The sequence below is a fragment of the Microcebus murinus genome, chromosome 2, assembly GCF_040939455.1.
Source record: "Microcebus murinus isolate Inina chromosome 2, M.murinus_Inina_mat1.0, whole genome shotgun sequence".
Taxonomy (NCBI): Eukaryota; Metazoa; Chordata; class Mammalia; order Primates; family Cheirogaleidae; genus Microcebus; species Microcebus murinus.
Window position 1 is genome coordinate 3589275 of NC_134105.1, and position 25451 is coordinate 3614725.

A 25451-nucleotide genomic window follows, 5' to 3' on the forward strand; every position below is an offset into this window, starting at 1 on the left:
GAAGATGAACTTGCTTTCAATGGCTTCTTTTTACCTTATAAAATAGATGAGACTGAGAGAGGAAGTAGAGAAGTTGAAAGTAGTCATTGATGAGGTAGTTTTAGTGCACTGACCAGAGAACTGTAGCAGGATTACTGGCATTTTGATGGTCCTTTTGAGGCTGGTGATGATATATTTTGTAGAAACAATGTACTTTGTTGTGTGACTTGCTCCATGTGTTTGAATATTTGGGTTTAGGTAAGAACAAAATCTATAATTGGCTTTATTGGAGTTGACATTTTGATAGTTGTGAAGAGTCAGAGGGAAAAAGAAGTCTAAGGTATTGCAATGTGTGTTATTGAATGATCAACTATGGGCTCTAAGCTGAATAATGAGGGAACTAAGAAAATACTAAGGCACCATCACTAATTTGTAGTTGAAACAATTTGAACAAGACAATGAGAAGGTGATGCTGAGATGTTAAGTGGTTTTGGAGGTGGAACAGTTATGGGTGATGATAAAGCATATGGCCTTGAGAATAGATGGCTCATGTGGAGTGGAAGGAGATCTTGGGAAGACCAAGCAACTAGAAGGCTGTCCCCAGGGAGGATGAAATTACCTGGGATAAAGGCTGGGCTGGGTGGTGAGTAAGACTATCAACTAGTTGCCAAAGTCTTTGAAGAATGAGAGCCAGTTTGACAAATCACTCTCTGATAGGTATGTTCTAATTATTTGCTGTTGATTTTTGATAGGAAGCAGTGACAGCAGTAGTGATTATTCTTCTGAAATATCCCAAAATGGGCAGCAATCTCAGGATGCACAGAAAAAAGAAACATTTCCCAGTTTAGCTGAAGAGTCCATCTGGAGGATGATACAACAAACACCCGAGAGCATTCTAATGACGTATCAGGTACCTGAGAGGTAAGAAAGCACTTTAGAAGACCCACTTTTTATATTATGTGTGTTTTTTAATAAAATATTACTTTTAAATGTTTTATACACACCCTTAGAGAAATGTATTTCCAAATCCATTCATTTGAAGTCAAGTGACAAATGGTTTCTTAAAACAAGGATTATGGTGATAGTGCCACGTACATTTGGATCCAGGCTAAACGAAGGTCACACCTCATAAGACAGGAAAATAGAGGAGACTGCTTTCCAAGATGGTGCACTAGTACAAGGACTTTTTTTTAGACCTGGATTTTTTCTTTCCCCATACTAAAAGGAAAGAACTAAGGGAAATCTCTTTCTTCTATATATCTCATTAAAACGTACAGATATTTTCTACCAAGCAAAAAAGATCTCCTTTACCAACTTGACAGATAAGTGATTCAGTTAGCTTTTTAATGTATAACTTATATATTAAGAAGAACTGTATAGTATATTCCTAACCAAAAAGAAATGCTCTTCATAGATGTCATGGTAAGAACCCTGTGCCTTATTCAGGGCTATTAAGGTTTTGTTTGTTTGTTTTCAGGGTTAAAGAAGAAGTACTAAAAGAAGACCTAGAAAAGCTAGAAAGCATGAGGCAGCAACAGCCCCATTTTTCTCAAGGGCAAAAGGAGGAGCTGGCCAAGGTGTATTCTTGGGTTCAAAGGCAGACTATCCCTCAAGAAATAGACACCCAAGTAAGCACAGTAATAAGAGCATCATATATTGACATATTTTATGCCAGGCAGTGGTCTTAATACAGGTAGTGTTCTCACATGATCTCACTGAAAATTTTAATTTTCACAGTTACTTCTGTGCTAGGTGTTATTATTCCTGCTTTATCGATGAGCAACAAAGTAAGGTATATAGATGTTAAATAATTGGTATAAGGCTATTCAGTTCATTTGATTTTGAATACAAGTCTTTCTGCCTCCAGGTGTTTTTTTTCTTCCACCAGTTGGAATGTTTTGAGGCAATGAAGACATGAAACTGTCCTAGTGGATGTAAAGAAAAAAAAAGAGTAAAGACACATGCTTTGGTGTATGATTGGGGAGGAGAAGTATAAGATATGCATCTCAAATATGTCTGTGTGTTTAAAAAGAATTAAAATTCAAAATGTAAGGTTTACACCCGAGGTGTTATTCATACCAAGCAGGAACTTTCGTGGAACCCAAGTGGTCTTTTTGCTGTAACGAGGTCTTCCCCAGTGAGATCATTTGCGAATAACCTGAACAGTAAAGTCTGATTTACCAGTTGTCCCACCAGCAGTGGTGGCCGCTGTAGCAATGGTAGTCATGGTTGTACTAGTCATGAGATCTTTATTCTCATTCCCACAGGTATTAAGATCTGTGAAGGTGAAGATTCAGGTTAAAAATTATAACAAGAGAATAAAGGTAGATGTTTGAAAAAGTATGATATTAAGGCTTATGAAGTAGGCAAGTATTGAAATCCTTTCCTTTGTTAAAATTTAATAACACATTTTTATTATATAATATACATAACAAAATTTGTCTCCTTAACTATTTTTATATAACATTCACATGGTGTATCCATCACCACCATCCATCTCCTGAACTCTTCATCTTGCAAAACTGAAACTCTGTACCCAATTCCTCTCCCCTGCAGTCCCATGCCACCACCATTCTACTTTCTGTCATGAATTGGACTATTCTAGGTACCACATACAGGTAGAATCACGTACTATTTGGTTTTTTTTGTTGTTGTTACTGGCCCATTTATAGACATATAAATTTATAGACATTATAGTTTTTCCACGGACGGGGTGGGAGGGTGGGGTGTCGTGGGTAGGGTGTGGTACAGAGCTCAGGCGGTGATGCACAGCCCTTTTCCTAAGGGGCCACAGACTGCTAATGGGCCAGGGACCAGGAGTTGGGAACCACAGTTATTGAAAATCCCTTGTATATGACGACATACTTCTCTCTTGCTGCTCTTAAGATTCTGTTTGTCTTTAGCCCTGGACTATTTCATTATAATGTGTCTCAGTGTGGATCTGAGTCATCCTACTTGGAGTTGATTGAGTTTGATATTTATGTATATGTCTCTTATCAAATTTGGAAGTCTTTGGCTATTATTTCTTCAAATAATCTCTCTGCCTCTTTCTCTTTTTCTTTTCCTTCTGGGTCTCCCACCTGCTTACACTGGTCCACTTGATGGTACCTCCCATACCCCCAAGGCTCTGTTCACTTCTTCAGTCTTTTTTCTTTCCGTTTCTCAGACTTGACAATTTCAGTCGATTTGTCTTCATTCATGGATTCTTTCTTCTGCGTGCTCAAATCTGTCTTTGAATTACCTCTAGTGAATTTTTCATTTCAGTTTTGTACTTTTAGTTACAAAATTTCTTTTTGGTTTCTTTTTAAGTTTTCTGTCTCTTTATTGATATTTCCATTTTGTTCATACATGGTTTTCTTGACTTTTCTCCATGTCTTTCTTTAGTTCTTAGAGCATCTTTAGGGCAGTTGTTTTAAAGTCTTTGTCTAGCAAGTCTATCATCTGGTCTTTCTCAGGAAATGTTTCTGTTGGTTTATTTTTTTTTCCTTTGAATAGGCTACACTTTTCTGTTTCTTTGTATGCCTTGTGATTTTTTTGTTGTTGAAAACTAGACATTTGAATATAATAATTTAATAAGTCTAGAAATAATATTCTCCTTTTTCCCCCAGATTTGCTAATTTTTGTTTCTGTTTTTGCCTTTTTATTATTATTATAGGCTGTATCTTTGCTGGAGATTAGCAGGTATAAACTTAAAGTCTTCTCAGGTCTTTTAAAGTCTGCTCCTTTCCCTGGGCGTGCATGGTGATTCTCTAAATCCCCCCATATATATAGTTGCTTTTGAGCGTCCTAGACTTTAAATGTCTGGTTCTCAAAAGGCAAAAAAGAGAAAAATGATGGCGCGGAGGGAGACTGCTGGCTCTTTAAATCCCCTAGAAGTTGCTTCAGCTGGAGAGGAAGGAGCTAGTAACAGTGGGGGGAGGGGTTTCAACATCAGCCGCCACCTGTGTGTCTGTGCCTCCAAGATGAGAAGCAGTCAGCAGTCAAAACACAGATCCTCCATTTTTGGAAGACACGGTCCTTATTGCCCACCCTGACTCCCATAAGCTGTGTGCAAACTTCTCCAGGAACACATGCCTGCCCAGGGCTAGGGAATGGGTAGTTGCTGCTGTGCTACAAGCTGAAGCTGGCCAAAATCAAGCCACGATTCACCGTCTAAGCCTTCTCCTGGAAGTTGCAGGCCTTCAGATAGGCTCCAGAGTTCCAAAGAGTTACATCAGACTGATTCTGTCAGTGCACTTGTTCTCTAGGTGGGGAGACAAATTCCTAGTGTTCCTGCTCTGCCATCTTCTCAGAATTGGCTCCCCTGTCCACATTTTCAAAGAAAAGAATGAGTGTCTGCCATAAGAATGGTTAGATAGGGTCTCACCAAAAACCAGGAGCTGGACTGGTTACTATAAGTGTCTTTAATTTTTTTTTTTTATTTCAGCATATTATGAGGGTACAAGTGTTAAGATTACATAAATTTCCCATGCCCTCCCTGCCCCCTTGAGTCAGAGCTTCAAGCGTGACCATCCCCCAAACGTTGCACATCTCACTCATGATGTTTGTATATACTCATCCCATCCCCCCGCCACCCGATAAATGTTTTTCCTATATGTCCACTTAGGTGTTGACCCATTAATACCAGTTTGCTTGTGAGTACATGTGGTGCTTGTTTTTCCATTCTTGAGATACTTCACTTAGTAGGATGGGTTCCAGCTATATCCAGGAAAATACAAGAGGTGCTATATCACCATTGTTTCTTAAAGCTGGGTAGTACTCCATGGTATACATATATCACATTTTATTAATCCACCCATGGACATTTGGGTTCTTTCCACAACTTTGCAATTATGAATTGTGCTGCTGTAAACATTCGAGTGCAGGTGTCTTTTTCATAAAGTGACTTTTGATCTTTTGGGTAGATGCCCAGTAATGGAATTGCTGGATCAAATGGTAGATCTATTTGTATCGTTTTATAGTATCTCCATGTTGCTTTCCACAGAAGTTGAACTAGTTTGCAGTCCCACCAGCAGTGTAAGAGTGTTCTATCTCTCTGCATCCACACCAACATTTATTGTTTGGGGACTTTTTGATAAAGGCGATTCTCACTGAAGTTAAGTGATATGTCATTGTGGTTTTGATTTGCATTTCCCTGATGATTACAGATGTTGAGGATTTTTTCATATGTTTGTTGGCCATTATTCTGTCTTCTTTTGAGAAGTTTCTGTTCATATCCTTTGCCCGTTTTTTGATAGAATTGTTTGATTTTTTTTTCTTGCTGATTTTCCTGAGTTCTAAATAGATTCTAGTTATCAGCCCTTTATCGGATGTGTAGCTTGTGAAAATTTTCTCCCGTTCTGTGGGTTGTCTGTTTGGTCTCTTGACAGTTTCTTTGGCTGTGCAGAAGCTTTTTAATTTTATCAGGTCCCATTTATTTATTTTTGTTGCTGCTGTGATTGCCTTTGGGGTCTTCTTCATAAATTCTTTGCCTAGGCCAATGTCTAAAAGAGTATTTCCAGCGTTTTTCTCTAGAATTGTAATAGTTTCACACCTAATGTTCAAGTCTGTTACCCAGTGTGAGTTGATTTTTGTGAGAGGTGAAAGGTGTGTGTCCTGTTTCTGTCTAGTGTATGTGGCTATCCAGTTTTCCCAGCACCATTTATTGAATAAGGATTCTTTTCCCCAGTGTATTTTTTTGTCTGCTTTGTCAAAAATTAGTTGGCTATATGAGGATGGTTTTATATCTGGGTTCTCTGTTCTGTTCCACTGGTCAATGTCCGTGTTCTTGTGCCAGTCCCAAGCTGTTTTAATTACTATAGCCTTGTAGTATAGTTTGAAATCTGGTAAATTGATACCTCCTATTTTGTTTTTATTGCCTAGGATTGATTTTGCAATACGGGGTTTTCTCTGGTTACATACAAAGTGTAAAACTATTTTTTCTATATCTGTGAAAAATGATGATAGTATGTTAATAGGGATTGCATTGGCTCTGTAGGTCACTTTGGGTAGTATAGACATTTTAACAATGTTGATTCTGCCGACCCATGAGCATGGTATATTCTTCCACCTGTTTACATCCTCTGGTATTTCTTTCTTCAGTGTTTCATAGTTCTCCCTGTAAAGGTCTTTTACCTCCTTAGTTATATATATTCCTAGGTACTTTATTTTCTTTGTTGCTATTTTGAAAGGAATTGAGTCTTTGATTTGGTTCTCACTTGTATTGTTTTTGGCGTATATGAATGCCTCTGATTTCTGTGTATTGATTTTGTATCCTGAGGCTTTTGCCATGAATGCCTCTGATTTCTGTGTATTGATTTTGTATCCTGAGGCTTTACCAAATTTGTTTATCAGTTCAAGGAGTCTCTTTGTTGAATCTTTGGGGTTTTCTAGGTATAATATCATGTCATCAGCAAAGAGTGAGAGTTTGATCTCTTCTGCTCCCATTTGGACGCCCTTAATTCCGCTCTCTTGTCTGATTGCTGTAGCAAGGACTTCCATCACTATGTTGAATAGAAGTGGAGATAGTGGGCAACCTTGTGTTGTAGAGTGAGAGTTTGATCTCTTCTGCTCCCATTTGGACGCCCTTAATACCACTCTCTTGTCTGATTGTTGTAGCAAGGACTTCCAGCACTATGTTGAATAGAAGTGGAGATAGTGGGCAACCTTGTCTTGTTCCAGTTCTAAGTGGGAATGCTTTCAATTTTTCCTCATTCAGTAGGATATTGGCTGTGGGTTTGTCATATATGGCTTGTATCATTTTTAGGTAAGTACCATCTATGCCTATTTTGTTGAGTGTTCTTATCATAAAAGGGTGTTGAATTTTGTCAAATGCTTTTTCTCCGTCTATTGAGAGGATCATATGGTCTTTGTTTTTGCTTCTGTTTATATGGTGAATTACATTTATAGATTTGTGTATGTTGAACCATCCCTGCATCCGTGGGATGAAGTCCACTTGGTTGTGATGGATTATTTTCTTGGCAAGCACCTGGATTTGATTGGCTAGGATTTTGTTGAGAATTTTTGCATCTATATTAATAAGGGATGTTGTCTGTAGTTTTCTTTTTTTGTTGCATCCTTTCCTGGTTTTGGTATCCAGCGTTATGTTCACTTCATAAAATGTGTTGGGGAGGATTCCATCCTTCTCTATGTTGTGGAATAATCTCTGCAGGATAGGCACCAGTTCTTCCTTGTAGGTGTGGTAAAATTCGGGTGTGAAACCATCTGGTCCAGGACTTTTCTTTTTAGGAAGGTTTTTTATTGCTGTTTCAATTTCAGTACTTGATATTGGTCTGTTCAGGAATTCTTATTTCTTCCTGGTTAAGCCTAGGGAGGCTGTGTGTTTCTAAGATATTGTCTATTTCCTCCACATTTTCCAGTTCGTGTGCATAGAGGTTTTTGTAGTATTCATAAATTATATCTTGTATCTCCGAGGCATCAGTTGTAATTTCTCCTTTATTGTTACTGATGGAGCTTATTAGAGATTTTTCTTTTCTGCTTTTCGTTAGTCTAGCCAAAGGTGTGTCAATTTTGTTTATTTTTTAAAAGAACCAACTTTTTGTTTTATTAATCTTCTGTATGGTTTCCCTGTTGTCAATTTCATTTAGTTCTGATTTGATCTTAATGAATTCACTTCTTCTGCTGGGTTTTGGGTCAGTGTGTTCTTCTTTTTCCAGCTCTTTCAGACAATTCATTAGGTTGTATATTTGTGATCTTTTCAACTTTTGGATATAGACATTTATGGAAATAAACTTTCCTCTCAGGACTGCTTTAGCTGTGTCCCACAGGTTTTGGTAACTTGTGTCTCCTTTGTCATTTAGTTCAAAGAATCTTTTGATTTCCATTGTGATTTCCTCATTTATGAAGTGATCATTGAGGAGAAGATTGTTTAGTTTCCATGACTTTATGTAGAAATGAGAAGTCCTGTTAGGATTGATTTCTCCATTTATTCCATTGTGGTCTGAAAAGATACATGGTGTAATTTCTATTTTTTAAAATTATTTGAGACCTGCTTTATGTCCTAGGATATGGTCAATCTTAGAGAATGACCCATGAGCTGATGAGAAGAACATATATTCAGTGGTTTAGGGGTAGAATGTCCTGTAAATGTTAATCAGGCCCATTTGTTCTAGAGTTCTGTTTAAGTCCATTATTTCTTTGTTGATTTTCTGTTGGGAGGATCTGTCCTGTGCTGTTAATGAGGTGTTAAAGTCTCCGATTACTGTGGTGGTGTTGTTTATCCATTTGTTTAGATCAAGTAGAGTTTGCTTTATGAATCTGGGTGCACCAAGGTTGGGTGCATATATATGTAGAATTGTTATGTCTTCTTGTTGAACTATACCCTTCACCATTATATAGTGACCTTTGTCTTTTATTACTTTTGTTGATTTAAAAGCTAAGTTATCTGTAATCAGCACTGCCACGCCAGCTTTCTTTTGGCTTCCATTTGCTTGAAATATCATTCTCCACCCCTTTACCTTTAGTCTAACTGCATCCTTGCAGGTTAGATATGTTTCCTGAAGGCAGCAGATACTTGGATTGTGTTTTTTATCCATTCGGCCAGCCTATGTCTCTTGAGTGGGGAGTTCAAGCCATTTACATTTATTAAGATGACTGATGGGGGGGCAGATTATGTTGGGTTGAACTTTGTTGCTTTGTTTTCTCTCTTGAGCCATTGTGGTATCTGGACTTTGATCTTTAGCTTTGAGTAGATTTACATTCATGAGTGTTTATTGCACTGATCCGTGAGTAACACTGTTTTGAGTACTTCTTAAAGGGCTGGTCTTGTCTTGGTGAATTCCCTCAGTCTTTGCTTATCTGAGAATGTCTTGATTTCTCCTTCATATACTAAACTTAGCTTTGCAGGGAATAAGATTCTAGACTGGGTATTATTCTGTTTCAGAAGAGTGAGAATGGAGCCCCAGTCTCTCTTTGCTTTAAAGTCTCAGTAGAGAAGTTTGGCATTATTCAGATTGGCTTTCCCTTGTATGTTACTTGCTTCTTTCATCTAACAGCTCGTAGAAGGGCCTCTTTAGTTGATATTTTGGTCAGTCTGATGACTGCATGTCATGACGTCTTCCTGTTTGCATTGAATCTCCCAGGGGTCCTTTGAGCTTCTTGAACTTGTATCTGGAGATTTTTAGCAAGGCCTGGGAAATTTTCCTCTATTATATCTTCAAATAGCTTGTCCAACCCTTGAGTGTTTTCTTCTTCCCCTTCTGGTAACCCTATGACCCTCACATTAGGTTTCTTCACATAATCCCACATCTCTTGTAGGCTTTGCTCTTTTCTCTTGTTTCTCTGCTCTATCTCTGTGACTGATTTATTTAATTGGAAGGTGTTATCCTCAATCTCTGAGATTCTTTCTTCTGTTTGATCTACCCTGTTCTTGAGGCTTTCCACTGTGTTTTTTAATTCCCTGAATTGATTCTTCATTTCCAGGAGTTCGGTTAGATTTTTCTTCATTGTTTCAATTTCTTTAGTGAATTTTTGTTCCAGGTCCTGGAATCGTTTTGCATTTTCTTTGTGTTCGTTATCCAGTTGTTCTTGCAAGTCGTTTAATTTTCTTACGATCCATGTTCAAAATTCCTCTTCTGTCATTTTAGTGGTCTGTTTTTGGTTCATGTTCATTTCTAAGGGGCTGGTGCTCCTCTTTGGGGATGTGCTTTCCATTTGGTTCTTCATATTTCCAGAGTTCTTTCACTGATTTCTTCCCATCTGGATCAGTTGTTGCTTCTTGCCTTTAGGTTTTTGTTTGGATAATGACACACCCTGGTTAGTCTCTCAGTGGGTAGGTGGTGTTTGTGGGTGAGATTCGATCACACCCTGTACAATGAGTCAGTAGGTGCCCTGAAAAGGGTGTGCAGAATGTCCTCCCTGTCAGTAGGTGGAGCTTGCTCAGAGGAATGGGCTACACTGTTGCTTTTGGGTCTTGCATCCAGTTCTTACTCCTCTGGAGAGGCACTCTGGTGCCTCAGGTGGTGGGTGGGGCCCTGGGACTTCCAGGTGTGTCCTTGTTCTCCACCTCAGTGAGGGCTGGTCTGGAAGTGATTCTGGGCGGAGCTGGGTTTGGTAAGCCTGCCCTCAGGTACCACCAATGCTGTTAGCAGGCGTCAAAGTTCTGTTCTCTGCTTCCAGGAAAAGCTGTCAGGGAGGGTCTGGAATGGCCCTGCTCAGTCAGAAAGTCTGCGTGTGGGGGTGGGGCTGCGTGGGACCCTCAATCTGGAGCGGGCCTCGCTCCTTTCCACCCTCCCCAATTCTGCGGCTACTCCTGGGCCTCTGCCAGCAGGCCAGACCTCACGCCACCGGGCCTCCCTTGGCTGTGATGCCAGCCGGGAGGTTCCCTGCGCAGGATCGCTGCCTGGGGTGGGCACACGGCCCCCCTTTGGGAGGAGGGTTGCCCTCAAGGACGCTAATCTGCCCCTGAAGGCACACACACCTTAGTAGGCTGTTCACGAATATCCCTTCTGTGCCCCTGGCAGTGTGAGACCTGGGTGCACGGGATCTGGTCTGCAGGTCTTACCTCTGGGCCCCGAAGTTCAATCCCTAACCCCACCAGGGAGAGGAGTGCCAGTCCTAATTCACCCACGGGTAGCCGAAGCTGGGTTGATGTCTCTCAGCCTTAGGGTCTGCCCCATTCTCCTGGGATCACCAGCTCACCAGCACCTGGGAGGGCTGGCGGGTAGGGAGCTCACCGTCTGAGTACCCCTCATTCAGCTGCAGGGCCTCAAAAGGGAAGGTCCTGTTCCCTGGAGGTGCCTCCAGCTGGTGGCTGTATTGTCTCTCTCAGCAGCCACGGATAGGGATGGGGGAGGGGAGAATGAGGCAATATGACACCTGCCACGTGGCTCAGGTCTGTGCACAGAGAGGTCCCCCGAGGGAGTGGGGAGCCTGGTGCTGTGTCCGCTACAGGCTTACTGCTCACTGGCGGTAGTCATCTCTGGGCTGGTGTCTGCAGGTCTCTCCACCCGCTGAGGAGCCCACCAGCAGTCCGAGATGTAAGGGAGGGGAAAGTTAACCGCTCCACCTACCCTTGCCGGTGGTCTCCAGGCTACTCGCGAGGTCTCTGCTTTCAGTTCTCCTCTGCTACCTCCTCCTGTGGAGTCTCCCATGGTCTCGGGTACCCTTCCTTCCGACCTTCTTCCGATGTATGCTTGTCTGCTTGCTTCTTTCTTCTAATTTCTTCTAGAATTTGTATTTTCTGCAGAGACACTTATGTCTGGCTGTGTTTCTCGTCCACCATCTTGCTCCTCTTTAATTTTTTAAATGTTGGTTATCTGATCTTTAAAGAAAAGGGTCTGTGAAGAATGAGCCTTGTAGCAATTTAAACAAAAGTACAGGCCAGGAACAGTGGCTCACGCATGTAATCCTAGCACTTTGGAAGTCCTAGGCAAGAGGATTGCTTGAGCCCAGGACTTTGAGACCAGCCTGGGCAAAAGTGAGACACCGTCTCTACAAAAAATTAAAAAATTAGCTAGGTTTGGTGATACATGCCTATAGTCCCAGCTGCTCAGGAGGCTGAGGCAGGAGGATCACTTGAGCCCAGGAGATGGAAGCTACAGTGAGCTATGATGACACCACTGCACTCAAGCCCAGCGACAGAGCAGGCCCCTGTGTAAAATAAATAAACAAAAGTACAGTCATACATCGCTTAGCAATGAAGATATGTTCTGAGAAATGCATCATTAGGCAATTTTTTCATTGAGCATCATAAAGTGTACTTACACAAACCTAGAGAGTATAGCCTACGCTACACCTAGGCGGTATGGTATGGCCTCTTGCTCCTAGTCTACAAACCTATACAGCATGGGATACTGAATACTGTAGTCAGTTTTAACACAATGGTATCTAAACATAGAAAAGGTACAGTAAAGATACAGTATTATAGTCTTATGGGACCACCATCTTATATGCAGTCCATTGTTAACTGAAACATTGTTATGTGGCACGTGACTATATTTAAACAATTTCTGTCCTTTACCTTCTGATAATAAAGAATCATCTATAATGGGTATTTTCAGACATGAATAAATTGGGGAGTTGAAATACGTTGCTTGGCTAGCCCTTGACTGATTTAAAAACTCTTCAGATGACATTAACATCAAATGACCTGTCTACTCTTGTTCTTTTCTGGAGGGCTGTGTCACTTGTGACAACAAAGCTTCGGTTGATGATGCTGCAGAGCCCTGTGGTCAGGATCCCGCAGAAGACCGCGGCTGAGTGGCTGTGAAGCTGTACCCTTATACCCTTTCCGGGACGTGTTGGACAAATAGCCCTTTTGTTTATCTCCTTAAATCCTGTACTGTTAAATGACTATGAAGCTATAATTGAATGTTAAGGTTTTTCCTTACTGATTTTTTAATAGACATCATTTTTCTGAAGCAGACATTGTATATAGAATCTTATTTCTCTTTGTTCTTGACGTATAAAACTGTCATTTAGGCCCTTTTCTAGTTTAGCTGTCTTCTATAGAGATTGGATGGCCTCTGAAGAGGTATGTGTGTGGCAAAACTTTACTTCAGGTATCACCCAAAATGAATTTGTAGCATAGCTAGAATGATCCCCAAACCTTAGCCTCATTTGATGCTGTTGCTACATGAATCATCTTCCCCCGGTAGAGTACTTGAAGAAACCCCACCTCCACACAGGTCGTGTGCCCTCCACGCTGGTTTCCGTCAACTCAGTGCGTTCAGACAGGCTGCGCTTCCCCTCTGTGATTACGATAAAACATTCCAGTTTTCTCACAACTTATTAAAATACATTGTTCATTAGTATATCTGGAAATATCTGGTTTGGGGGGTTGAATTTTGATCTTCATTCTCGTAGATGCCTTTCCTTTTGATTTTCCACCTTCCACTGAAATTCTGAAAGTTTTATCTTAGTTGATCAGTTTGCAATGAATTTATTCTTTGGAGAGTTTAAATTAGCATTTGTATGTGCCATGTTAAAACAAAAGAGCTCCTTAATGGTGTTTCACTTTTTAATGGTTTTAAAACAATGATTGTAAAATGTTTTAGAAGTTATGTAAAAATTAATATTGTTCTCATATGCTTACGTGTTTAAATCTTCAGTCTTACCACAACTAGCAGTTAACTCTTTATTTCCAATCAATTTACACAAAAGAGGTCTCTCCATCCCTACCAGAGCTGTGACTGGCACCGCCTGCTGTTTGCCCTTGAACAGGGGTAAGCGTTGTGGGGACTACACACTGAGAAAATGGAGCTCAGTAATCCAGCCTGCAGGGGACGGTAGAGCCCCCATAAATGCTTTCTGGCCATTTGCAGTTGTGTCTTCTAAGATGTGTGTGGTCGTTTACTTGATGAGTCGTTTCACTCTCTGGTGCTCTTCAGAGAAGTCAGTGATTCCTCCTCAGACTTGGAATAACATGAAATTCACACTCATGCAAATCAGAAAGGAAATACAAGAAAATGTCTCAGGAGTTCGAGACCAGCCTGAGCAAGAGCAAGACCCCATCTCTACTATAAATAGAAAGAAATTAGCTGAACAACTAAAAATAGAAAAAGTTATCCGGGCATGGTGGCACGTGCCTGTAGTCTCAGCTACTTGGGAGGCTGAGGCAGGAGGATTGCTTGAGCCCAGGAGATTGAGGTTGCTGTCAGCTCGGCTGATGCCAGGGCACTCTAGCCCGGGCAACAAAGTGAGACTGTGTCTTAAAATAAAAAACAAAAAACAAGAAAATGTCACAGTATAACCTTTTTTGTTCATGTAACTTACAACAAACTAACTTACTTTTTTTCCTTTTTTTGTTTTTGGTTATTTTTAAGAAAGCACTTCTTTCTCCTTTGAGTTTTATGGCTTTTTGTAAATGCATCCTGATAATGATTAGGAGAATGGACTTTTTTTATCCTTGATGACTACTGGGCCCTGATTCTCCCCGTAGCTCAGATTTCCTCTCAGAGTAGTGCTTTTCTGGATGGTAATTTTGTCTAAGGTATGAAAAACATTCTCAAATGCTGCATTTGACATTTTTTGGAATTTTCTAAAAATAAATATTAAGCAGTTCCATGCAGATATTCCTGTTCTATAAATAGAGAATTCTCATATTCTATCTACTCCATCTTGATAGTTAAAAGATTTCTGAAGCCTTTGCGTGTGTTGGTCAAGTTTAATTTTGGTATTGGTGGAAAATCAAATTTTGATAAAAAAATTAATCATCCAGTACATTGTCCACTAATCACCTTCTGTAGTAATAAAGTCTTTATTTGTATAAATCAAAAATGATACATGTAGCTCTCGGGATCACTCTGCATTCATGTATGCATATTTTAAGCCGTATGTTCTAGTAACACAAGCCCTTCTTTTCCATTGTTTCTGGATATTCATTTTTCTAAATTTGCTTATTTCTTTGCGTTAGCACAGATTTTATGGAGTGTATAATTATACTAGGCTTGATTTGAAACTGGTGCTTGTCATAGACAGATCTGTAAAGCGGTTTGTAAATCCTCTTTTGGTAAGCAGATTAGTCAGTGCGCTTTGCGGAGGTTCCTGCTGCTGGCGGCGGCAGGGATGAGCAGTGACAACTGCCGCCCCCCAGGGGGGCTTCGCCCAATTTACACTTTCTTGTCCAAGTTTATTAACTTTTTGTATTAACGACTATAAAAAAGGGTAATAAAAATGTATATTAAAGTCTTCAGTGTTTACATCGATGTTACCCAAAAAACTGTATTTTGGGGGATCAGAGGTCAAGATTTATGAAAAACAAGATGCTGTGTGAATAGTTTTGCAACTAAGTGAAACTTCATTGGTAATTCACAAGGTAAATTTAATCCAAATTGAAATTTTGTTTTATCTGAATTTATAATTAACTCTGTGGATTTGCTTGTTTTTAATCGTTATTAGTATTTTAATTGGGTATCTTTTTAAGTAAAAACAATAAATAATCTGCGTACATGTAAAACTTGAGAAATTTTCTTACACTGTGTCAACAAGTCTTTGTCCTGAATATCTATTTTATATCATATAGAACTATTTCTTATGATCCATCGATGGGTGCTTACATTAAGTTGACGTTGCCTTTCTCATCTGCACTTTGTGTTTGCGTTGTCAAGTGTGTCCAAGCTCCTCCTGTGTGAAAGATAAAAATGCAGCCATTTTCACATTCATAGGCTTGTCTAACCCTCACTTCAGCACTGTGAAGACTGTACTGGGTCCTGAGTATACGCACATATATTTAATACTTACTAATTTTAATGCCAGCTTTATACAATTCCATTATCTAAATTACTCCTACAGATTTTGTAGGGTGTTACCTGTGTTTCAGGAAGCCTGTGTAACTGGTGGCAACAAAATCTAGAAATTAAAATATGGAACAAGATCCTGAAGCCAACAGGGCTTTTGAACATTTACACCTTTCTGTAATATAAACAGTAATAACAATAGCAAGAAGAAAAATCTCTAAGTATTTATTGAGTGTATACTGTTCTGGCAGGTATCAGTCTAAGTGCCTTACGTGAATTATCTCATTTAATCCTTACAACTGTGCCGTGTAATATTGTTATTGTCTTCATTTTACAGAGAAGGAGACTGAGGCATAGAGAGTCAAATATCATGGTCAAAGACTCACAGCTAGTTTGTGTTGGGAGTAGGGGTTTGGACCTAGTAATCTGACACCAGAGCCCCCCATCCATAAGAATAACTGCCTAGTATCACTAAAAAAAGTAGAGATTCTAGAATTACACTACAATGGAAGTCCACTTTTAAGCTATGTCTGGTATTAAAAATATAAAATAGTTTTGTGGTGCCAGAGTTTTTAGAGACTGGGTATTAATTTAATTTCAATACTGAGAGACATCCCATAGTTTTATCATAGCTATGCTTAATGTCCAAATGTTTCTGAGATTATGCATCCAGTCTCCAGGTTTAAAACGTCTTTCCCTGTAGGTTTGTTCTTGATACCTTAAAGGGAGCTTTCTCAAACCTGTGCTCTCTGAGAGCTGGGTGATGTTTGTTGGTAAGTTGCACACTGCTGTTTGGCTGGTGCAGATCTGACACTTCTTCCTCGGTAAAAACTTAGCTCTCTTGTGTGCATGGTCATGTGTGAGAAGCTGCACACAGAGAGCTCTTGGAGTTCACGTTGTATATTCTACACATATATAATATAAGCTACATCTATGTAGATGTGTTAATGGAATATAAATTAGTACTTACACACCTGGTTTTTAAAAATTAATAAGCCAGGCTAATTTTTCCACAGTCTTAAATATCACTTCAGCTTTCTATGAGAAACAGAAAGATCTTTTTCCCTAGTGTAAGTGAACTATAATCCTTGATCTCACAGAAATCAAAATCAAATAAATTTCAGTATTAAAGGATTAAAGTTTTCAAGTGTTCAGTACTTTGGTCAGTTAAGAAAGAGTCTGAGCACATGAACGTCCCTGTCAGAAACTAAGGAGAATTCAGCCTGTTCCCAACTCTTCATCATTAGACATCCTTCCTTTAGAGATATTTCCAAGCTAAGAGGCTAATTTTTAAAAATATTAATAGTATCTGTTGTTATTAAAAAATAATGTCATTTTTAAGGGTTGAGAGAACATCACAGCTAAAATAATGTAGTCTATTTAAATGATTTATAGTTTAATGATTTTAACTATTATAACAGTATTTCTGTTCATTTATTTTACTTATAAATTTTACTTATAAATCTTTGAAAAATCTTTTCAAAGATTTCTCTAAGGATAAATTGAAGGAAGGAAAAATTACAGGTTTTCAGGATAATTTATAGTGAAAATAATCACTCATGATATTTGCAAAACATAGAGGATTTATTTTTCAAATAATAAGGAACAGGGTATAGTTTGCCTAAGCATTTTTATTTTTAATTTTCTAAGGTAGGTGTTTCTGAGTTAACTAATAGACATCCATTCCACGTCAGACGCAGTATTTCCAGAAGCATTCAGGAGTCCCACGTTTCTTGTATTCTTTCCTGGTTCCAGCCAAAAGATGACTCAGGAAAATATTAAATGGGTCTTGTCCAGAGAAAGCCTGAAACTAAAACAATCAAAACAAAAAAAAACAGATAAGTTATCAATGAATTAAGAGTCCTATAAGAAAAAGGAATCTTTGGTCAAGACATTGGACCTTTAACACATTGACTGCCACGCTAGAAAAATATTTTTCCTTTTGGCCACGGTGTTTTATTATGAAAATAGAAAACTTAGAAAACAAAATGATCCTTTCTAATTTAATGAAAAATTTGCTATTTTTTATTGTTTTCTGTGTGTAAGTTTTATGCAACTTGAAAAATAATTCTCCTGGCTCCCAAGGTGAAGAGACATGAGTTACAAATGCTTCACGAGGTCCCGGACTCAAAATTACCGTGAGTTAAATACAACTCACACTGCAGTTAATGTGTTAAAAAGTATTTGCTCTGTTGTTCTCTGGACTGTTGCAAGGAGAGTGCCCGAGGCTCAGTGGGGCTGCTGGGGCCCAACTCTAAGGACTGGCCCATCCACTCTGGTTAGTCCCAGGATGGCCTTGAATCAAACTCACTGACCTATTTAACTCATCTGTGCATTTATTGCCTTCTGTGCAAAGTAGATTTCTATTTGTCTCGAAACTTCTTTAAAAGTTGACCCTTAGTTTTCTTTTTATTCTAGAATAAAAGAGTATGAGCACATCCCACTAATCACCTTAAGATTTTAGAGTCTTTAATCACAAGCTGCCTATTGAGAAGAACATAAACATCTGAACGATAACTTTTAAGTAGCCACACGAAGAAGCCACATGGTCCCCTTCTTGGCAGTTTATCCCATCTGCGACCTCCGGTGCTGTTTGCCATCTCCAGATTTAGTGTTTCCAGAGTGTATTTGTGCTAGAATATTAATGGATATTACACTGAAAAAGATGTCCCTGATCCAAACACTTAGGAAATACTCACTTTAGAATAGTTTTTTTAATCTCGTGATTTCCTGGGAGACCTTAAAGTGCTCATGGACACAGAATCACCAGGACAGGGAAGGACTACTGCCCCTCACAGCCCTGTAGACTGGCTCACAGGGCGGCCACACACAGAAGATCCTGTAGTAAATACTAATGTAGAGTTTTCTGGGGGTTGATAATGATCAAATACAAATTTTTCTTTTAGCATTTAAGGTCTTACATTAATTGCATAAAGTTTCTACCATTTGATTTTGTCACTCATCAGTCCCTGTTACAGTCTTTCTATACCCAAAACAATTTTCTGGAAATTCTTCTCTCTACAGCACACATTTTGAGCATGTCATTCTTCCACTCAGTTGTCATACTGCAGTGCTTTTCGGTCTTTAAGGTGTAAATGAGCCACCTGGGGGCCTATATTAAGTTGCAGGTTTTGATTCCATGGGTCCTAGGCGGGGTCTGAGATTCTGCGTTTCTCACAAGCTCCCCAGTGACAGCGGAGCCGGTCTGTGGGCCTCACAGTAAGATGATGAATAAAGGGACAAGTGAGGCCAGGCGTGGCTCACGCCTGTAATCCTAGCACTCTGGGAGGCTGAGGCAGGAGGGTCCCTTAAGCTCAGGAGTTTGAGACCAGCCAGAGAAAGAGCAAGACCCCATTCCTACTAAAAATAGGAAAATTAGCCAGGTGTGGTGGCGTGTGCCTGTAGTCCCAGCTACTCAGGAGGCTGAGGCAGGAGGATCCCTTGATCCCAGGAGTGTGAGGTTGCAGTGATGATGCCACTGCCCCCTACCCAGGGCGACAGAGTGAGACTCTGTCTCAAAAAAAAAAAAAAAAAAAGCACAAGTGAATGACAAACTTGAGAGCACAGACTTTATCTATCTTTTCATTCTCCAACAACTTGTTTTACCCAAAACAGGCCCTGGACAAGTTCTAGTTGCACGTAGATTTTCTATCAGTCAAATTTGGAAAAATTAATGCTATGAAATAACACCGACCAATTATGTTAAGGTGTGGTTTCCAGCAAGAACACTCCTCTCGAATTTAAGACCCTGTAAAATCAAGTAGAATGTTCACCCTTTTAAACCCAAGTCTCATAAATAGAGTCACTTACCTTTCTCAGATTTCCTCTTGGGTTAAAAATGTTGGTACTAGGACCTGGAAAACAATTTTGAAATGAATGCATCAGATCTATTGTCAGTATTTTATGCTTGTTTTAAAACATACAAAATAGAATATTGCTAAATTATATCTAATTTCTGGTCTTTCTTCACACTGCAGACAGGCAGACCCTCTTGTTCGTAGCTCTGGAATTCACAAAAGGCACTGCATTATTCCGGGTAACTTAGCAGTAGCTAAGTTGTTTATCAAAAACACAGCAGATGAGCTCCTATATATCATGCAATGCCTATTAAAAGGCTCCACTGTGTTTCCAGAACGTCCTGGGCATTCGTGTCGATGCTTGGAGGAACATGTTAGCGGAGACAATAAGCCACCATTGCACTGATTGCTTTCTAGGTGACTTGCTCAGCATCTCAATTGCACGTCCTTGTTGGCTCATCACAGGAACCCTGTGAAGTGGATGTTTTTATCTTTCCTGTTCACAGATTAAGAAATTAGAATACAGAAAGATTACATCATTTAAGATTTTAGTAAGTGAGAAACCAGGATTTTAAATTGCACTCACTAGAAACTAGGATAATTACCACCCGCCAACCCCCCAGTAAAATCCACTGTGAAAAAGAAAGTGCTGAGGTCCCAAGTAGAGCATGACGCTTTCAAGGGGTTGCTGGGGAAAGAAAATGAGGAGGGAAGGTCGGGAGGGGGAGTGCTGGTAACTGATTACTTCCTGCAGCTCATCTCTGTGCTCCACAATGGGCTTTACCTCATCTAGTGCCTGGGACTAGAAGGCAAATTCAGTAGCAGTAAAATCAGACACCCTATGAACGCGAGAATAATTCTACCTGTTTCCCTCGGAACGTCGCCTCTTCCGGCCGCCACGGTCTCCCGCAGCGCCTGCAGAGCGGAGGCTCCTTGCGGGTCCTGCAGCGCCAGCCTCGCGTCTCCATCCCGTGCTGCAGGTGAAAACAGACACGCAGTTCACTCCATCCTCCGCTAGCCATTTCTGCTCCTGCCGTCTTTGGTGAGCACCAGGGACAGGGAGATGAATACTAGAAACACTCCCAGTGCCAAGTTCATCATTTGTCACTAGGGGTATTGTGACAGAGAGGAGATGCCACAGTCCGATCCGCAAGCCAGCAGAATAGGACGGCAGGAGACGTGGACCTTGTGCCGACTCGACCGCCCGGGTGACTTGCCAGGACACTCGACTGCCTTTGAGCCGAGCCCCAGAGCCCTAAAACCATTGCACTCAGAAGCCTGATGCTCCCGCCCACATTTGCTCTCCTACTGCCTACTGTCTTGTGCTCTCAGATATTTAGGTGGTGAAATTGGAGTCAGAGGAAAAAGAAAGCAAAGATTGTCTATATGCCTCCTATAAAGCAAATAGGATGGTTACCTTGCAGGACTTCACAATTTAGATACAATTATCGGTCGGGCGCGGTGGCTCACGCCTGTAATCCTAGCACTCTGGGAGGCTGAGGCAGGCAGATTGCTCGAGGTCAGGAGTTCGAAACCAGCCTGAGCAAGAGCGAGACCCCGTCTTTACTATAAATAGAAAGAAATTAATTGGCCAACTAAAAATATATAGAAAAAATTAGCCGGGCATGGTGGCGCATGCCTGTAGTCCCAGCTACTCGGGAGGCTGAAGCAGGAGGATCCCTTGAGCCCAGGAGTTTGAGGTTGATGTGAGCTAGGCTGACGCCATGGCACTCACTCTAGCCCGGGCAACAAAGCGAGAGTCTGTCTCAAAAAAAAAAAAAAAAATAGATACAATTATCATCATACTTAGAAAAGAGTCAGCTTCAAAATAATCTTTTAGGAATTTGACTGTGCCATTTCCAATGTAAAATCTGGTCGACTAAATGGCATAAAAGATGCGTGGTAGATGCACGGCACGTGCCAGATGCATGTGGGGTGTGGTACGTGGAGACTTGGGGTCAGGATAGGCCTTGGCCAGGTGCCACTATGTTGGAATTAGATGCTGTGGGGTCAGGACGGGAGGCCACACACAACACTGGCGTGCTGCAGGCTTATAAATAGCTACAACCTTGATTGGAGGACAATAAAAAAAACCATCATAAAGGCATCTGGGCACATTCCCAGTGTTTCTAAAGACTATTGATGAAAATCTATGAAATTCAATCACACATAAATGCTTATGTCATAAAGGCTCATTACTTTTCAAATGAATGAAAACATCTGGCAAACATTCTCAGGTAAGCTGCCACCTGTTCAGAATTTGAGTGAGATGCTACACTCATGTCATCTAAGTTTTTTCATTATAATAATTATGAGTTTTTGAAGATGACAGTAATATCTGAGTATTCATTCTTGCATTTATCTTGTGATTTGTCACTGTTCCTTTTTAAATAGCAGGGATTAATGTTATTAAGTAAGGTTAATGCCTGTTTTGACCACTAAGGTGACGGCCAACCGTGAACTCCAGTGGCTCTCGATAGAAGTGATCGATACTGGGTGACTGACTAATAGTGCTTGAAAATCATCACAGAGCTGCTTGGGATAAACCTTTAGAGACTAGATATTACAAAAGCAATGACTTAGAAGAGTTTTTTTTTTAACTTAAAAAAATTCTAAAAGTATCCAAAATTAAAGACAAAATTAAATCCAGTTAAGTTTGATGCTAATACCCAAGCATGAAAAAAATTACCTACTTGACTGATATTTTTTTAAATCCAACTTACACTTACACCGAGTGGACATTGGCCAAAAGGAAAAAATACAGATGCTTGGAAATCTGTGACATCCTGGCTCCTGCTTGTCCCCTTTTTATTTTTTAATAAATATTTTTCGTTTCATATAACACATGTCAAATGATTGCTTTTTAACTGAATATAAGATAAAATAAATACATTATTAATCTATAATTAGAACAATCAATTCTACATTCAACCAGTCCATTTAAAAGAAAAACTAAAAGTAATGATGTTTTAAATTTAGTGCAGGTTTTTAAATTGGAAAAAAATGTTGACCGAAACCAAAGTTTGAATTACAGAGGCAGCATGAAACGAGCAATTCTGCCTTTCTACTTTCACATTGGAGACAGAAAAATCTGTATCCATTACTAAACCCAAAATGTACAGTAAGGATCCTTTAATATTCTTTTCAAAGCTGGAACTATTGATGTAACAAGACTCCCTTGAGCAAGGATTTCATTCTTACCTGTAACATTGCATTTAAAACCAGTGAAGACTCTTTTAAGACTAACGTAAGGGGGAAAAGAAATCCATCTTACCTGAGAGCTGAAGGGATACTTCCCTGGAGTCAGAGATGGGAAGAGATAAGAGAGGGGTTAAGAATCCTATGAAAAGCAAACAGCAGGAGCCCAGCTTATACATGATTGGAGAGAGAGAAGCCTTCCCTCCCGGCTCCTGTCGTAGGGAGCTTTCGACTCGCTCTTTCTCGTTCTGTGATCACCGATTATATATGCCATCCTATGACCTCACACCATCCTCTCCAAAAAAAATAAAATAAATTTATTGGCTATGGACGCTAAAAGGCAATCACTTTGCATTGATGTCATTTGTCAAGGTAACAATTCAGAGACAATAAATTTACTGTCTTGTTGCCCGTTGTACAAAGTAGGTATTATATAAAGAAAGAACAGTTAAGTTTATAAATCTGGCAAAAAGAGGAACTTAACAGCAATAAATCATGAGTTAGGAAAAGGGTCAGATATGAGCTGAGTAGCCAAGGCAGAGAGACGTGGACTTAGGAGACCGCATGGTAATTGACGCAGAGCGTGACATGAAATATGTTGGTTTCCTTTTTCCAATCTTTTGGGAGTGGATAGATGGGTTGTCATGCTGTGTTTGAGGCTGCCGTCCCTGAAGAATGACAATATGTGGATGAAAACTTGAAACCAGTTATTTCCCTTAAAACAGTGAAGGGAAGTTCAAATGCACAGCGGACACTGCTCAAGGCTCGCGACTGGTTCCGCGCACACACTTGGCCTCGTGGGACACCACAGGCACTTGCGTCTTCAGAGAGGGAAATAGCTCCCCACAGAGCTGGGTATTGGTCATGGGGGAGAGACAAAGGACTTACCCCCAAAACCTCAATGATAAGCATTTCCAGAATTCAGCATCTACAGCCCCTGCACCCGCCCAGCCCCGCCCAAGCCAGGATGACCGGAAAGGTCTCCCAATGAGCGTCCCCGAGCCCGTGTTCTGCCCCCACGGAACCACACGGCAAAGCCATGCTTCTGGCATCAGTCGCATCACGTCAGCTCTTTGCTTAAAACCCTCTATTGATGAAAACATAAAAGTTACAACAGTAGAACCACTGGGGGAAAACATGCACACCTTCATCACCTCAGGCTGTGCAAATCTTTCTTAGAGTGGACACTGACCACATAAGAAAAATATTGAGACGGGAATAAATTCAAGAGATCTGTTGTACCTCATGGTGACTACAGTTAATAACAATATATGGGACCAGGCATGGTGGCTCACACCTGTAATCCTAGCACTCTGGGAGGCAGAGGCGGGAGGATCAGTCGAGGTCAGGAGTTCAAGACCAGCCTGAGCAAGAGCAAGACCCCATCTCTACTATAAATAGAAAGAAATTAATTGGCCAACTAAAAATATATAGAAAAAATTAGCCGGGCATGGTGGCGCATGCCTGTAGTCCCAGCTACTCAGGAGGCTGAGGCAGGAGGATTGCTTGAGCCCAGGAGTTTGAGGTTGCTGTGAGCTAGGCTGATGCCATGGCACTCACTCTAGCCTGGGCAACAGAGTGAGACTCTGTCTCAAAAAGAAAAAAAAAAAAAATAACAATATATGGTATCCTTGACAGTTGCTAAAAGAACATATTTTTATTATTCTCATCACAAAAAAATGGTAAGTATGTGAAGCAAGACATACGTTCATTTTATTTAGCCATTCCACAATGTATGCATATATCAAAAAGTTGTATGCCATAAACATAAACAATTTTTATTTGTCAATTAATGAATGAAAAAATGTATAAGTTGGACTTAAATCAAAATTAGACATCTGCTCTTCAAAAGATACTTTTAAGACAATGAAAAAGCCAGCCACAACTGTGAGAAAATAGTCACAAACTATGTCTGACAAAAGACTTTTTCAGGATGTATTTAACCACTTCAGTACCAGTGTCAACTATAGTCAATAGCCACCGATGAACATGCACAGCGACTTTAGCCGACAGCCGTGATAGGACTTTTCTAATTTTTCATTTATCAGAATAAAATTGTGTACATTTAAAAATAACGTAATGAAAACATATATGTGTATGTTACCTATTCTGATTTACATGACAAGTAAATCTGCCTGTAAAGTAAAACAAGCTTTTAGTGCTTTCAAGCTCTCCTCATCACACAAGAGCAAAATGGATTCATCGTCAATGCACAGCACAAACTATCATGCGGACTGTGAGTGCCAGCTGTGGGCAAGGTTTCATGGCCGGTGAGCACCATACCGAAGTGGTTAAAGAACCACAAGTCAGTAAGCCAAACAACCCAATTTAAAAGAATGGGCAAAAGGTTTTGCCATGGCCCATTTACAGGACGGAGGATGAACACAGAACACAAAACAAAAATGCAGAACACAAAGAAAAACGAGGACACACATACAGACAGTTGACTCAAGTAATAATACACCGGGTTAGTTTTATTTTTATACTCTAAAAAATTAAAGTTAGTTCCTTATATGTAACCATGCAGGCATTGCAGCAATGGCCATAAATTCCAGAACACATAGCCTTAGGGACACAGATGTCCCCTGACTCAATGTTTCCAGGTGGTTGCTCTAGGTGCCAGGCATAGATCACGGACGGAGATTAGCAAGGATGGGCAAGGCAGCCACAGAGGGTATTTCTCATCCCCAATTTCGCTTAGGCTGAACCCCGGCGGCTGTGCCTGGCTTAGGTCGCCCCTCCCTTGAGGGGTCTTACCTGTCATTGACTAACCAGCCATCTTGTGGGGCTTAAGCAGCAATCACAGGAACAATATGTTTATCGTGTGGCCTCCAGACCCCCACTGCTGTGGGGCGAGGTAGCTCTTGCTTACTTACAGCTCAGGTCCTTTGTTATGCCTCTAGGCAACAGCCTTGTTTATCACAGGGACCTTGTCCGGAACACATTACTTTTAAACGCTCTGGGCAGAGCACGTATATTACTCACTAAATTTAATTCTTAAACTAGGAAAATATAATGTCAGTCCCGTACAGGTTTGAACAGATACTTCACAAGAGAAGGAATACAAGTGCCTACTAAGCATATAAAAAATATCATTAGTCGTCAGAGAAATGCACATTCAAATCACAACGAGGTGCTGCTACACAGCCACCAGGACAGCCGCAGCTGAAAAGACTGACAACACCAAGTGTGGGTGAAGAGACAGGGTGCCTGTCACACGCTGGGTGGGAACGTGAAACGGTACAGTACCACCTCCCTGGAAAACACTTTGCAACTTTCCTACAAAGTTAAAATACACTGT

General features: G+C 40.4%; 2 protein-coding genes across 7 annotated transcripts in view; one reads left to right on the top strand and one right to left on the bottom strand.

The window, feature by feature from the left end:
• Positions 1 to 14875, top strand: part of PER3 (period circadian regulator 3) — a 54291-nt gene extending 39416 nt beyond the window's left edge. For 4 of the 6 annotated variants that reach the window (XM_020281915.2, XM_075993687.1, XM_075993682.1 and 1 more), the window contains exons 20-22: positions 732 to 900; positions 1457 to 1607; positions 12094 to 14875. In XM_020281915.2, the coding sequence (XP_020137504.2) occupies positions 732 to 900; positions 1457 to 1607; positions 12094 to 12177 (404 nt within the window). In that variant the 3' untranslated portion in view covers positions 12178 to 14875. Of the gene's footprint in view, positions 1 to 731; positions 901 to 1456; positions 1608 to 2246; positions 2328 to 12093 lie in introns of those variants that run through there. The other 2 variants (XM_020281919.2, XR_002221875.2) reach the window with 2 other exon arrangements.
• Positions 14876 to 16821: 1946 nt separating this feature from the next.
• UTS2 (urotensin 2) lies at positions 16822 to 22329 on the bottom strand. The gene is made up of 4 exons (XM_020281910.2): positions 22227 to 22329; positions 19816 to 19926; positions 18966 to 19009; positions 16822 to 16965 (listed from the first exon to the last, which is right to left on the bottom strand). The coding sequence occupies exons 1-4, from the start codon at positions 22327 to 22329 to the stop codon at positions 16846 to 16848; spliced, it is 378 nt and encodes a 125-aa protein (XP_020137499.2). The 3' UTR covers positions 16822 to 16845.
• Positions 22330 to 25451: the final 3122 nt, after the last annotated feature.

Excerpts from the sequence above, each read along its gene's own strand:
- UTS2 (XM_020281910.2), bottom strand. The coding sequence starts at position 22,329 with ATGTATAAGCTGGGCTCCTGCTGTTTGCTTTTCATAGGATTCTTAACC. Across the intron at positions 19,010-19,815 it reads CGACGTTCCGAGGGAAACAG|GTCCTAGTACCAACATTTTT; the intron begins GTAGAATTATTC and ends ATTGTTTTCCAG. Across the intron at positions 16,966-18,965 it reads CAAGAGGAAATCTGAGAAAG|TTTCAGGCTTTCTCTGGACA; the intron begins GTAAGTGACTCT and ends TGATTGTTTTAG.